Source organism: Asterias amurensis, chromosome 16 (genome assembly GCF_032118995.1).
Source record: "Asterias amurensis chromosome 16, ASM3211899v1".
Taxonomy (NCBI): Eukaryota; Metazoa; Echinodermata; class Asteroidea; order Forcipulatida; family Asteriidae; genus Asterias; species Asterias amurensis.
In genome coordinates this window covers 15,343,818-15,359,585 of record NC_092663.1, presented here as the reverse complement: position 1 = coordinate 15,359,585, position 15,768 = coordinate 15,343,818, and the positions used below count along the sequence as shown (strand labels likewise).

The window sequence follows — 15,768 nt, the reverse complement described above, 5'->3', positions numbered from 1 at the left end:
GCTGTTATGAGCATGGAGGAAGAATTATGAGTAACTCCTTACACGATGTGTTTCTGTATATTTTGTAAAACACAAATTAAATCGAAAATGGATTGTTAAAGATTGCATTTATATTTATTTGTTTGTTTGGGATATTATTATTCATAATGTTCTGCCAAGGCAACCGTAGTTTCAACCGCACTTGTCAAAAAAGTAGGTGGTATAAATAATGGTACTCATTCCCCTTTATATCCTTGGCATGATGGGGATCCACAAAGGGACACATTAATAACATTTTATGAGCGAATTGTTACCAGATTGTGAATTTTTACTTCCGGTGGAAGTTTGCTGACTGGCTATCCCCCTTAGTCATTGCCGCTGTTGTTTAGTCAAATACCCAACAATGGAGACAATTGTCTTTGACAGAAGAAGTCATGGTTCAGTTTTGGTTTCAATGCCAAGTTTGCCTCAACCAATAAAGTTTATTATGTCCACCCACGATACAAAATTAGTCACGGACCGTCGCCTGTGGAGAATGGTTTTGGAAGTGATGCACATTTTGCGGTTTTAGTTGGAAATAAATTCGATTATAATCAGTTGAACACCAACTGCGAAGTTTTATAGTTTAGTTTTTGGTAGAAGTGAAAACAAAACAAAAAGTGGATATTTTTGCAACCAAAACCGGCTATTAGGTAAGTACTGTTTTATTTCGCACCCACCTTTTCACTAAAAATAGACACATTATAAACCGAAACAAAAACATAGTTAACTCTAAATAGGAATTAACCACTTTTGGTATAAAAAGATTATTTAATTGAGCGTATTTTTTATTCTCTTTTGTGTTTCACATCGACTATTTTAAACAAAACCACTTTTAGAATGCACTTCATATTTTCTTTATACAATAAACGTTTTTAATACCGGTGTCTGTTTTTCCCCCTTTATTTTTTTCTTCAAACTTTCACTTTAATTTTTGTTTTCATAAAAAAGTGCATTTGGTGGTATACCAAGCCTGAGCATCTGACGTCACACTTCAAAGCTCGTGAATAAGGACAGGAGACTAGTTTAGGGTTTCCCTGGATAGTCTTTGTCCAAGACAACAGAGGGCGCACTAGCACATAAAAATAATGCAAGGGACAAAACTGCAAGGGACTTGGAGCTAAGACTAGCCTCTAGCATTCTCTTGACCATTAACAAGTTTGCTTGAGCATAGTTCAAATTCACCAACTTCACTTTCCAGAAGGTTAATTTTGTTGACAATAATTTCAGAAAGTCACAAATACTTCTAGATGAATACAAAACAAAACTCAGTACATAGAGATATACAGGTTTTTTAAAATAAATTTAGCAACAGCGATTAATTTTTTTTTTAAAACAGCTTGAGAAAGGAGTAATTTTGGAGAAAGCAGGATGAGGAACAAACGGAAGTCTCTAAACTACACTTTTTAACAACTTTTAACAGTACAGGTCTATTTACACCATAGAGTTATATATAAGAACTAGAGGGCACACGAGTGATTGTTCGTGCACAAACGCCACGGGACCGCAAGACGACAAGCGCGTCATTCTGCACGCCCGTTGAATATGAAATACACGTTTGAGTTTTTTTTATTAACGCTGTTTGTTCAACTCACAAAATGGCTGCACAAACACACGCTGTGAGGCCGTGTCCGAATTGGCGACTTCGGCTACAGCTACGGCTAGGGCGCACGCGCCTGCTATTCTTCAACACTGACAGACGCGCTGATCTAGCCGTAGCTGTAGCCAAAGTCGCCAATTCGGACACGTCCTGAGATAGCTGTTTTGTCAATTTAGAAAATGGCCGTCTGCTCGTATCGTGTTCTATCGTGTCCCTCTAGTTCTTATATATAACTCTATGATTTACACACTATCATCAGGCATGATATAAATAAAATATTTTTAATGAACAAAATGGTTTCCATAGCACCATAGAAATAGAACCCGGAGAACGCTGATCTCGGCCACCCTCTGTGTCGTCTGTGGACGCGCGGCATATCGATACCGCGTGATACGTGTGTATGGCAAAGCGATCATCGCGTGACACGCGTGTATGGCAAAATGAGCATCATGTGACACTCGTGTATGGCAAAATGACAAGACATCAGCGTACATAAACCGTTTCTAGTGTGTTCATTGGTCAATGATGACGTCACTGTATGGCAAAATATTTTGCCATGCACGCGTTAAAAAAATGGCGTATGCGCGACAATAAAAATAGTCTTACAAGAAAACCGCACGCACAATGAGACACTCAGCATTCTCCAGGTTCTACTTCTATGTATAGCACTCATATCCTTTATTCAACGACGCTCGTACGCTTTCTCAGAAAAACAGAAGGAACCTTGTATGAAAGGTTTGACCTATGCCATAGACCTTATTGCAAATAATCGGTACGCACGCTTTGTAGGCATGGAATGAGGTGCGTGCTGGTCTAGTTAGCAATCAAGTTTGATCGCTAGCTAGACCAGCATGCAATTCATTCAACAGTTAGCGCTTGCGCAATGGGTATTTGCGAAAAAGGTCTATTTACACATGTTGCAGGTGCTAATAGATATTCAGGCCTCATTAAAAATAATTGTTATGGTTTTTTTCCAAAGAGGAAAAACAATAAATCAGAAACTGACTGAAGTAGGAAGAATATCATGCCTGATCATTAACCACTCAACCTCAGGGACTGTTTACTTTATATACATTTCCCAGTACTTGGGTGGAATAACTTATGTACAACTTTATTTTACAAATTTGTTAGAAAATAAACTACTACAAGAGCTCTTTGAATTTTCTCCAAGCTGTGACGATGAATTCCGTCAGGTTGTTGCTTTCGTTCAGACTGGCAGCCATCTTGTCGAGTCCCTCGATTGCTGGGTTGGAATCCGCCACTGTCAAAAGGAAGGAAAATCATACTGATAAATTTCCACCAAATCTTTATGCAGACCTTGTTATCTAACCACTTAGCCACTTAAGACGAGTTGCTGGCTTTAAGACACTGGAGTGTTTAACCCCAGTGTTTCCGGTTCACATAGCAAGCACCCTTATTTACAGGTTTTCTCCAGGCTTGCGAGCTACAGTGATTAAGTTCACTACAGTGATTAAGTTCCCCAGCCACTTGTGTCCTTAAGCAAGACACTTAACCATTGCTTCGTCATTCGGATTGAACGTAAAGCGGTTGGTCCCATGTGTTGTGTAACGGATGTAAAAGAACCCAGTGCACTTATCGAAAAAAGAAGGGGTTCACCCCGGTGTTCCTGGCTGTATGCGCCGTAGCACCTCAGAATTCATCACTGCAATAACCTATCTTTCTGAAAGTTTGTATATACTCAGCGCCTTGAGTACCTTGTTTGGTAGATACGTGCGCTATATAAGACTTCGATATTATTATTATTATTAAATGTATAAGACTTTATCTTAAGTATATTTCCTTACCATTGTATTTGTTGTTCTCAATCTTTATTGTAAAGGAGAAGGTTCGACTGTGGTCCTTAGGGTCCAGATAGGAGAAGACAAACTGTAAGTGATCCTCTGAAGATAGACACAAGAAAATACGTAAGTTTGACTTTGTTTGGCTAAAGATGCAAGCAACGTACTAAGAACTATGAAGATAAAAAAATCAACCAATTCTAAGTTTCAACTGACGTTAACACTATTTGTGTTTTACCTAAAAGGTGTGTGTTAAGCCAGAGCTCAACGTTTACACTGGACCACAGGCTCGAGATTTTAACATTGGGTCAGTCAAATCAGGAATCATAGGCGAGAGTCATTGCTCACAAAAAGGTCTGAAACTACACTGTAGGATACAAATTCTGCTGATGTATGTTGAAACTATGGCTTTTCCACCTGTACGTTAGCCCGTGATTCCCGTGAAGTTCTAGATTCCACTGAACGGTGTTCTTAGCATTAGAGAAGTAGTAGATCAAAGAACAGGATTTTGTTGTATTAAGTAAAAAGTAACGGCTGATTTTCTTCACCAGGCTGACATGAAAAGTCTGAATTCAGATAAAAGTCTGACAAAGCTCCTCCCTGAGGAATGTTCAATCCACAGGCATAATCTCAGATAGGTATCCAACCTTTGGCAATCTGGAGCAGATGTCTTTCCATTACATCACCATCATTTAAAGTTGGGCTCAAATCCTGTTTATTAAGAATAGCCACGTGTCCAAACATATAAACATTCAATATTTGTATACGAGGATTTGAGGCCTACTTTCGGTGAGACAATCTGTAAGGACCACAAACACTCACCGCTGATTTTCTTGAACTGAAGCCCTAACCACTCCTTGTATAGACTCTCAGCCTTGACGAGTTCTCTGAGTCGAGTTTTCGTTGCTTTCTCCTGCGCTTCTACCACTGGGAATGCAATAAAGTAAAATTATTACATACGCGGTGTTAAAGGGAGTGTTTGTTCGGTAATCAGTCTTAAAAATAAAGGCAACAAATACTTTCAGTTTAAAGCCTACAGCAGCTTTCGATCAAAGAAACATTTCAGTTCAAAGTATTAATGTGGTTTTTACTCAAAAAAGATTTAAGTTTTTATGTGAATCTGAGAACGACTGACATCAGTTGCGCTTCTCAGATGGTGTATTCTTTTTTCTTTTTTTTTCTTTTTTATGCTATTACGAATTATTCTTCCTGTGTGAACACATTCGTGTTTTGCGAAAACGAGCGTTGATGACCAAATTGATCTGCAAACTAAGTAATTGAGTGAAAACAGATTGGCCCCCTTTCAGTATCATAAGAATCAGTATTACTGACAACTGTTGTGTAATGGGAACATGTCCAATTTGGACTCCAAAGATTTAATAGATGTTTATTTTGCATCCAGATGAAGAATATAGTTTGAATTCAAACTGCTTCTAACCACCGGGCTAGCTTAGCGATCTAGTGGTAAGACATCTGCTCTAGCAATGTGAAAGACTTGGGTTTGAGTCTCATATGAGTGATTTGGCTGTGGATTTTTTCACAGAACCCTGGTAAACAGTACTTATCGTTATATAGGTAACAACAAATTATGACCAAAGATGTTGGTTTAGCTTACATTCCTTTTGTTGGTTGAATTTTTCCTTCCCGGCAATATACTCCTTCTCTTTCTGTTCTCTCTCGAAGAGAAGCTCCTGAAGTTTTAGAGCCGACTCTTTGATCACCGCTTTCAGGGCCAGAAGTTTCTTCTTGTTATCTTCCCCGACTGTCGAGGTAAAAAAAAAACTGATAAAGTTCTCCGGTTTTATCAAATACAAACAGTCTTAAATATAGGGCATGCCTTGATTTTTGCTCTTAAAGGCAGTAGACACTTTTGGTAATTATCAAAGACTAGCCTTCACAGTTGGTGTATCTCAACATATGCATAAAATAACTAAACCTGTGAAAATTTGAGCTCAATCGGTCATCGAAGATGGGAGATATTAATGAAAGGAAAAAACACCCTTGCTATAGGACGTTATGTGCGTTTAGATGGTTGATTTCAAGACCTCAAGTTCTAAATTTGAGGTCTCATAATCAAATTTGTGGAAAATTACTTCTTTCTCGAAAACTATGGCACTTCAGAGGGAGCTGTTTCTCACAATGTTTTATACCATCAAGGCAACTGCTTTGGGTGCCATGGGCTCTTTCAAGACCTGACATGGTGCTATGGCCGAGCTGGACACAAGTTGTGTTTTTACTGTTGGGCAGAATAGGCCTATGGTTTTGAGTTCAAGTCTTTACACTTGTCTCCAAAAGAAAGGCACTTCATCAACAGAGATCTTTTTAAAGGTACATCTCCCATACCAAATATCTTTCAAAGGGTCATAGGTTTTCCACCCACCTTCTTTGTTGCTCAGCGACTGTTGTTCCAAGATTTGTAATTCCTTCTGGATGCATAATATTTGGTCTGAAAAAAAACAAGCAAAGGAAAGAAAAGGTGAACAAAAAACAGTAAGCAGTACCACATTACAATGCAGTTTGGAGTCAAAGTGCCATTTAAAAGTTTGAGGGAAAAACTGTACATATACTTTGTTTGCCAACTCTCGACTTGAAAACTTTACTTAACTTTTTCAGTGCCAAGATTGTACCTATTTCTTATGGATTTCAAAAGCCTCATTATCATACACATGTTCACAAAAAGGGTCAGGTAACACATATCAGCAAGATGCATTTTGTTTGGCGGGAAACTGTTTTCTTTTCTTCGAAAAACCCTCAAAAAGCTCAAGAGGCAAACAAAAGTGGAGACTGAAAGATTACAAAATACTAACCTTTACTTTCCTGGATCAACGTCTCATGTTCTCTTAAATGATCCTGCAGGAACTTTGTCAGCTGGTCTCCCGTCCAGTGATTGAGGAATGTATCCTGGACTTGCTGCAGGTTACCAGTTAACTTGGCCAGTTCTGAGTCCAAGTCCGAAGGTTGTTTTGCAACGGGACAACTCTGGTTTATTGTGGTCATCTTGAGGAGCCTGTCAAAGATAGGACACAAATTTGTTTGCATAATTGTTACCAATAAAATAAGGAAATAATTACCCGATTCCCACAAATTCACTAAAAAACATAAATTTGAATTAGACTTAAGAAGTACTTCCCTCTTGACAAACAGCCAAACTCTAGCATGCCTACTTGCGATAACAAAACCTGCCTGCTGACGGCAAAGTAAGGCAAAGCGTCAACAGGAGGGTTACATTATCGCAACTAGCCAAACGCAATCTTTGTAAGTAAAGTGGGCTTTAATTAACTAAATAAAAGTAATCATTCATAGTTAATATTAATTATTATTAATACCAACTAAAAAGTAAAACACTCTTTCAAAAAATGAATGAGTTAATTTTGAATATGGTTATAGTAAGTAACATTGGCTTAATAAATACTGTAGAGTGTAAACTGGGAACATTCAACTTGTATAAACAATATGATTTATTGAAAGAGTGAAAGTGAGTGACTTTTTGTTCAACCATAGAGTAAGTACTCTATGGTTCAACACACAAACTGAAACTATCATTATCAAAATTTGATAATGATAGTTTGTGTGTTGAACAAAAATATACCGAGTCAGTTTCCCTTGCTGTTTATTACTTGACGTGACAAGCCCCTTGACACTTTAAGAATATCTTCAAGAGTGCCCTTCAAATTATCTACAGTAAATATTGTACTCTCAAGTCATAAACCTCATTTCCACAACAACAACTCATCATGCAAAGAAAGTCAGGCCGTGTCCGAAACGACGACTTCGGCTACAGCTACGTCTAGATCAGCGCTTCTACCAGTGTCGAAGAATAGGCAGACGCGCGCGATCTAGCCGTAGCTGTAGCCGAAGTCGCTGACCCGGCCAACCAAAACTTAGCTCATCACTGATTGAAGTGCGCCCTCTCTTGCAAAACATAAACCGCACTCGGTCACAACAACTGAGCTAACCGAGAAATTTTTATTACACAGTGCTCTGAAAACCGATGTTTTCATGACTAAAACATCACAGGAAAAACAAAATATCACAAATAAAAGTAGTAAAAACACATATAAATACTCACCTAAATTTCAATTCATATAAACATTCAGATAGTAAAGAAAGTGCTCGAAGAAAATGGATTTAATCGTCGTTTCATGTGTCATTTCTAACAGTTTGAAAATGGCGGAAATTTTGAGGTCAAGGGTCGATGTAAAATGTTGTAGTTTTTTAAAAGTAATACAAGTTATATTTGTATTTTTTATTTGTTTTTCAATAAAAATTATAAATTATAATGAATTTTAACTCATTTTAAACTGTAAAAGAGTAAAATATAATAATATTTTGTTTATAAAACTTAATACTATTTAATTAGTTTTGAAAGAGTTTAAGGTCAAATAAAGTAAAACATAACGTCATCAGACGAAGTTGGGAAATCAACAACACAAAATTTATTGTGAAATACTTTCTGTGGAAATTGCGTTCATTTACTTCATTGAATTCTTCTTTTTACAAGGATGGAAGAGGAAGATGTGCTTACGACTCTAAAGATCTTAATAATCGGAGAAAGTGGGGTCGGAAAATCGAGGTAATTTGAGAAGTTCGAGGAATCTTTTTTGAGACAAGAGAAGAGTAAATTATTAATCAATGTTTTGATTTTTTTGTCACAACAATTCAAAACAAACAGTAGCTGTAGAGTGTGTGTCGTAATCAAACTTTCTGTTTTCTAGAACAATTCCCCATGCAATTATTGTTACTTCTGAAAGTAAACACAAACCATTATCTGTTTTCAGTGCAGTGTTAGTTACAAATCTTTAATCAAAGTGTTTTGATGAGATTTTTGCGTAATCAATCTCGACTCCAGCTTTGCCTTTAAATTAAGTTACGCTACCTCAATCTCCTCAGTCAGCTACTAACTGTAGCCAAACAGGACCAGACAGGGGCCCAATGTTATGGCTCTGCTTACTGGCGAATTGGATGATTACGATCACAATTCTCAACTTACTGTGAAAGCGACGAACATTCTGCGCTAGCTTTGTAAGCAAGTAGTACGTTGTGGAGAACACATGTGCGCAAGCAAAAATTCCCTGCTAACCTGCTAGGCCTAACCCGTGAAATACGCTTGACGTAAGTGCGTAAGCGCGAGATTCCCTGCTTCTGTAAGTGCCGATTTTTAGCTTTCAGTGAGCAAAGGCCAGAGCCATGAAATTGGGCCAGTTAAAATTACAATAACATTAAAATGAATTTATGTAAATATTGTTTTGTTGTCGAGTGTAGTATACTGGTTCTTTTGAGTAGTGATAATCATTAATGTGAATTCTGACCACAATTTAGTTTCGTTATTTTATATATCCTGCAGTTTGCTTCTGAGATTTACAGATGACACATTCGATCCGGAACAATCTGCAACAATCGGTGAGTTGCAACAAATAATGGCAATGATTAGAACTAAGGCGGCGACTGCCAGCTCAACTATGGCTGAATTTTACATCATCTTGTATTGGAAGTATAGCAACACCTAAAATAGTTGTAGCCGGAGCTGTAGCCGGCTATTCCTATAATTAGTTGGGACTAGAGTTGGGACAGCCCCCATCTAAAATTAAAACAAGTTTTATTTCATCTAATCTAATCCTATAACTAAATTCCTTCTTTCATTTTCATTTTCGTTTCACACAGGTGTCGACTTCAAAGTGAAAACGCTCTCTGTTGATGGAAACACAGCAAAACTAGCAATATGGGTGGGTGCCTAAACCTCGTTAGTATCATCTCTCTAGAAGACATTGTAGGCATATGCCTGTGCTGTGGTCCCCTCCTCAAACTGTACCCCCCTCCTCAAACTGTACCCCGCTTGAATCATTGGTACTGCTCCCACCACAACTCACACCACAGCGCGTCTCTATAGTCCAGCTGGGTGGGTGACTAAACCTAACCAAGATCTCTCCAGGAGACAAAGGCATTTGCCCGTGGTCTTCTCTTCAAGCTATACCCCGCTTGAATCACTGGTAACGCTCCCACCACAGCCTGTCTCTCCAGTGCTGCTGCTTTAAGTTTGGTGGTACCACAACCTGAACAATCTTGGATTACCAAGATCATTTTTAAAAACCCTTCCTCCTTTGATCAGGAAATAATAAACCATAAATTCTCCAAAGCCTGATACTTTTCAGGAAGTGAGATTGCCATAAAAAAGGGTATGGTGTCTCAGGCCATGTTTTAAACTTTTTTGGATGAGTAGAGTGACAGCCCTGCAACTTTTTAGCTGACAAGCTGCACCCCCATAAATCTTACCTCTTGCCCCACCCCCCTCAAACACCCCCGTCCCCAAATTAAAATGCCTGGTTCTGTCACTTCATTTAAAAAAAAAAAAAATCTGCAATTACAGAGTTGTGTGTTTGGAGTGAGTGAAAGTGTAACACATAGAAAGTGCAGATGATAAAATTGATTAAACAATTATTTTATTTTTTTCCATTTATAGGACACAGCGGGTCAAGAGAGGTTTAGAACACTAACCCCAAGCTATTATCGCGGAGCACAAGGCGTCATATTAGGTAGGATGGTTACAGAAAGTCTAAACCACAATGAAGTACTCAAAGACACTAGACACTACTGGTAATTGTCAAAGACCACTCTTCACACTTGATGTATCATAATCTCAACATATAACAAACCTGTGAAATTTTAACTCAATTGGTCGTCGAAGTTGCAAGATAATAATAAAAGAAAAAACACCCTTGTCGCACGAGAGTGTGCTTTCAGATGCTTGATTTCAAGACCTCAAAATCTATATCTGAGGTCTCAAAATCAAATTCATTGAAAATTACTTCTTTCTCAAAAACTACGTTTTTTTCAAGGGAACCGTTTCTCACAATGTTTTATACTATCAACCTCCCCCCACTACTCGTTACCAAGTAAGGTTTTATGCTAATAATTATTTTGAGTAATTACCATAATTTCCACTGCCTTTAACTTGGCTACACTTTCCAGCACTAATACTGACTTAGCAAAGCTGCTTAACAACTCTCCTTAATTCTGCAGAAAGTTCTCTGAACATCAACCGGTCTTTTGATGTTTTGATGAACAGCTTTGAAAATCTCTGATTATGGAATTTTCTTCTTTATAATGGGTTAAGGAGATCAACAAAATTATTCATGTTTTGTTATGGGCCATTATTGCTGAGGTGGGGCCAGGTTTCCAAACTGTTTGTGTTATGGGGCCATGCAATAAGTTGAATGGCCTTTGGATTGTGTTCTTTCTCACTCCTTGTCATTAGCTATGTCTCAGACCAATGCAAAGTGGACAATATTTAAAATCTGTGCTTGGTAGCATAATGTATATTGCTCAGAGTGCTGGGCAAAAATTGAGAGTCTTGGGCAGGCCCGCCCAGCACCGCCCACCGTGGCTACAACACTGCAAAAGATATACTTTTCCTTTACCACTGATCGACATTTAACGACTACTTGCGTTTTTGTTCTACAGTGTATGATGTGAGCAATCAGGCCAGTTTCACGCGGCTTGACCAGTGGCTAAATGAACTGGACACATACTCGACGAAGGGAGACATTGTCAAAATGCTTGTTGGGAACAAAATTGACATGGTAAGTTACCGACGCTCTGGATGAGGGCAACGTCGAGAAATAGGATCCAGGCATGGAATTGTGTGTAGACCATGGCCTCTGATCCCCGTGCCCCCGATTTCATGAAGCGCTGCGACGCGTCGCAAGTGCAAGTTGCGACCGGTTACACGTCGTAAGTTGCGAACTCGTCGCAGCCGCAGCGTGTCTTATAGGTCTGCGACGCATCGCAAACCTTACGATGCGTCGCTACTTGCGATGAGTTTTGTGAAATCGGGGGCTGGTCTTGGACTTGGTGCTCCTTTCCCAAATACCTTAAGATTTTCTAATGGAAGTACACTTTGCAGAATGAAAATAGTCTTGCCCTCTTAAAGACCCATGTAAAAGAAAGGGTGATTTAATTTGCCTTCATGGGTATTAAGTGTACTTCATTATGTCATCACTCAGTAGAATTGAAAGGTATTCTTTCAAACTGAAAGTCAACATTTGTTTAAAGGAACACGTTGCCTTGGATCGGACTAGTTGGTCTGTAAAAAGCGTTTGAAACCGTTTGTTATGAAATGTATATGGTTAGAAAGATGTTTTAAAAGTAGAATATAATGATCCACACAAGTATCTCTCAAAATTGCACGGTTTTCTTTTTACGTCTCGAATTATAACGGTCGGCCATTTATGGTGACTCCCATAAATGGCCGACCGTGTTATTGGACGAGGTAAAAAGAAAACCACGCAATTTCGAGGCATATTTGTGTAGATCATTGTATTCTACTTTTACATCATCTTTCTAACCATATGCATTTTATAATAAACAGTCACAAAACGCTTTTCAAAGACAAACTCGACCGATCCAAGGCAACGTGTTCCTTAAACATAATGTTGTCCAATAATCAAGATGTCACAGTGAGTAAGGTTATTAATTAATATTCAATTAAAGAACACAAAACCACTGCTGTTGTACATTCGACTGACACCAAAACTACTGAGCTCTGGCCTGCGGTCCAGGGTAAAAACCCGAAGCCTGGTCTAAAATCAAAGTAATGATGTCTTGATTTTTTACATTTTGAATTGGCTTTGTTTGTACAACAAGGAGAGACGAGAGGTGACGAGGGACCAGGGACTACGGTTCGCCAGAAAACACACCATGCTGTTCATAGAGTGCAGTGCCAAGACAAAAGACGGAGTGCAGTGTGCCTTTGAAGAGCTTGTAGAAAAGGTGAGAGAGAACCAAACTCAAAAACAGATTCATTTCATGGAGCTGCTTTCTGCGGAACGTTTTGCTTACTGCATAAAGCCCGGTTCATACTTTCTGTGAATGCTTCGTGCGATGCAAATTTATCTGAATCACAAAGGGAAATTGAGCACGCAGCGATTGTTGTGTCACCAAATGTCACTTCGCATTCACAGGAAGTATGAACTTGACTTAAAGACACTGGACACTATTGGTAATTGTCAAAGACCAGTCTTCTCACTTGCTGTATCTCAACATATGCATGAAATAACAAACCTGTGAAAGTTCGTAGAAAATTACTTCTTTCTCCCTCTACATCACTTCAGAGGGAGCAGCTGTTGTATACTATCAACCTCTCCCCATTACTCGTTACCAAGTGAGGTTTTATGCTAATAATTATTTAGAATAACTACCAATAGTGTCCACTGCCTTTAGGCTGTATGCGATTTAGAGGGTGCCGTAAGTGCAAAGCTGTAGTAGAGCAACGCCATGTAATTGTGATTTCATTCATTTTCACTACTTTATAGAGACAGAGAACAAAACAGAAAAGGAAACACAAAAGGTCTCCATAGGGAAATTCTAAAGACTGGGGTGCCCCACAAGGAATTCTGTGCACAAAATCTATGGAAGGTTCTTAACTACATGGACAAAGGAAAGAACAAAAGATGTCTTTACAGGGATGCCACAAAAAAAAGAATTTGTGTTTCAGAAAATGTTAGAGGGAGAGTAAACCTTTGGTACCTCCTCCCCAAATTAATGACTATTAAAACCTACTTGGTAAAGAGCGCTTGAGAGCTGTTGATAGTATAAAACATTGTTAGAAATGACACCCTTTGAAGTAATAAAGTTTTAGAAAAAGAGGTAATTATTCACCACAAAATTAAAATTTGGGAAACGGTCGGCCAATTTTGCAATATCTTCTTTTATTTTCTGTTTTATTTTTATAACGGTTATGTCTAGAAACAGGCTTGGGCAATGCTTGCCTTTACTTTTCCTGACTATGTGACCAGTGACCATTCATGCTTTTAAGATTTTCACATCAGTTTTTGAGTATTTCACTTCAGATTTTTAAATCTGATTCTGTATTTTGAAATTGAGTTTTTCCATTCTTATATTTTTCAAATGGTTTTGATTTATTTTTGTCTCTGCAGATCATACAGACTCCCGGGTTGTGGGATACCGACACAAAATCACGAGGATTGACGTTAACCGGACAGAAGAGCGCAGGGGACATGGGATGCTCCGGTTACTGCAGCGTTATATGAGTTCAAGTTATTCCATAAACGGACAGTTAATTTTTCCTTATACGAAAAATGATCAACGCAATGCCTTGACTGTGCGTATTCATGAACACTGTGTACATTGTGAGCGCAATATTAGTTGTGGAGTCTGTTTTGTACAGTACAGACTGCATTGAAACTGCAAGAAACTTGCTTGGAAGGTAAAATATACTTTAAGAATACACAGGGCTCGAAATTAACACTGGACCACAGGCCTGACCAGTGCTGTATGCTTCGTTTTTTCAAAGGGAAAGGGCACCAAGGCATTTTCTCCTTGGTAAATGGCACCCTATGAGGAAATTGTAAATTTCTACTGTAGCATTTCAAGGGCACCAAGGCAAGGGAGGCATGGAGGAAATCACCTTTGTTGCCTCTGTGAAATATCATGCCTGCCTGGGGCCTTTGAATTTAGCTTTGGGCCAGTAAACACACAATGGAATAAGCCCTGTGGTCTTGTGTTTGTGAATGTGAATGTGATAATTGTATCTTTCAATTCTCTTTTAAGAGTATCAAAGAACACTCAAAGACACTGGACACCTTTGGTTATTGTCAAAGACCAGTTTTCTTACTTGGTGTATCTCAACATATGTATAAAGTAACAAATCTGTGAAAATTTGAACTCAATTGGTCGTTGAAGTTGCAAGATAATAATGGAAGAAAAAACACCCTTGTCACACGAAGTTGTGTACTTTCAGATGCTTGATTTTGGGACCTCAAAATCTAATTCTGAGGTCTCGAAATCAAATTCAAATATTTTAGTGGAAAATTACTTCTTTCTCGAAAAACTACGTTACTTCAGAGAAGAACCGTTTCTCACAATGTGTTTTACTATCAACAGCTCTCCATTGCTCGTTACCAAGTAAGTTTTTATGCTAACAATTATTTTGAGTAATTATCAATAGTGTCCAGTGCCTTTAAACACAAATGAAATATATCTTTTTTGAGTTCTTGTTCAACTCATTTTGACTCTGGTCTTGTAAAATAAATGCTGGTCCAGTCAAAATTCCAAGCTATTTTACAAGCCCTGTGCTCTGGTGGATATTTTATTTTTTTCCTCTTCAAATTCGAGCCCTGATACATCACTCCTATGCTGTTACAATGCAATGAAAGCGATCAAATCTCAAAATACTGCTCGTTAGTTGTTAGTTATCACATTGCTTCCTTGACTTCAAGTGCAAAAATTACATTTGGAAAACATACCATCAAAACTGCACCAGTCTATTCTGGACATCAGATCTGCTTTGCTGTTTTTTTTTCTCTGAGAGAAAATATCCAAAGCTTTGATGATCTCTGGAAATAAAGTGAAACAGAATGTAAAAATGAAAGCGATCAAATCTAAAAAAAACTGCTCGCTAATTGTTAGTTATCACATCGCTTCCTGGAGTTCAAGTGCAAAAATTACATTTGGAAAACATACCATCAAAACTGCACCGGTCTATTCTGGACATCAGATCTGCTTTGCTGTTTTTTTTATCTCGGAGAGAAAATATCGAAAGCTCTGATGATCTCTGGAAATAAAGTGAAACAGAATGTAAAAATGGAATGTAGGAGGGAGAAAAAGTTTTAAATGATTGAAGGTTCCTAACATTTTGATATTTGGCTCTGCTTAGTAGAACCACCATTTCTCCCGGAAGAGATTTTAAATGGTTGTATCCGCAATTTAATTATTTATAGGTTACTCTGATGGTCATTTGTAAATTATGTTTCAATATTTAATCTTTTTGGGGACTGATAAAACAAAGCTTTGAATATTCATTGTTGGGCTTAAAATTGTTCTTTGTTTAGGGAAGGGCATATGCAGTCATGAACAGTTATATTCAAACTCAAAGTAAGAGGCTAAGTTATTTATCAAATAATAATAAGCCACAAAGGAAAGTGATTGGGTAAATTTTTTAAAGATTTGTGGTTGTACAAAGACAAATTGACTACAGCGGGATTTGAACCAATGATTAACGGATTAACGCGCCGGCGCTGTACCAACTAAGCTATGTAGCGAAGGTATTTATGAAGTTAATTCTGCATAACATCATCATAATTTTTTCTGTTTAACTACAAATTGTGATTGTGCCGGGCACATTACTCTACATACTTTTATCTGAGAGAATATTTTTTTGACAAAATAACACGGAGTGATTAATTTCTGGTATTGTATAGATTGAGTACCATTCTCTAAAACTTATACGCCTAACCAAATTGAAGCGATTGGAACGGAATGGAAAAACCGTTGTTGTAAATAACTACTTTGGGGTAACTGGAATACTGTGTGTTATTATTACCATTCAGCAATGTA

At 38.0% G+C, this 15,768-nt stretch overlaps 2 protein-coding genes across 3 annotated transcripts; one reads left to right on the top strand and one right to left on the bottom strand.

Annotated features, from left to right (window-relative positions):
- Nucleotides 1–322: 322 nt before the first annotated feature.
- Nucleotides 323–7,599, bottom strand: LOC139949123 (kinetochore protein Spc25-like). Of its 2 annotated transcripts, none has more exons than XM_071947526.1 (7): nt 7,127–7,230; nt 6,225–6,424; nt 5,798–5,863; nt 5,033–5,179; nt 4,240–4,344; nt 3,424–3,519; nt 323–2,879 (listed from the first exon to the last, which is right to left on the bottom strand). In XM_071947526.1, the coding sequence occupies exons 1-7, from the start codon at nt 7,129–7,131 to the stop codon at nt 2,761–2,763; spliced, it is 738 nt and encodes a 245-aa protein (XP_071803627.1). In that variant the 5' UTR covers nt 7,132–7,230; the 3' UTR covers nt 323–2,760. The 2 variants fall into 2 exon arrangements, with proteins under 2 accessions (XP_071803627.1, XP_071803628.1); XM_071947527.1 differs by lacking the exon at nt 7,127–7,230 and adding an exon at nt 7,487–7,599 and having other exon boundaries at nt 324–2,879.
- Nucleotides 7,600–7,829: 230 nt separating this feature from the next.
- On the top strand, nt 7,830–15,016 carry LOC139948897 (ras-related protein Rab-18-like). Its single transcript, XM_071947256.1, has 7 exons — nt 7,830–7,990; nt 8,762–8,817; nt 9,079–9,140; nt 9,875–9,947; nt 10,876–10,994; nt 12,058–12,183; nt 13,350–15,016. Exons 1-7 carry the CDS (start codon nt 7,920–7,922, stop codon nt 13,461–13,463), a joined length of 621 nt encoding a protein of 206 aa, XP_071803357.1. The 5' UTR covers nt 7,830–7,919; the 3' UTR covers nt 13,464–15,016.
- Nucleotides 15,017–15,768: the final 752 nt, after the last annotated feature.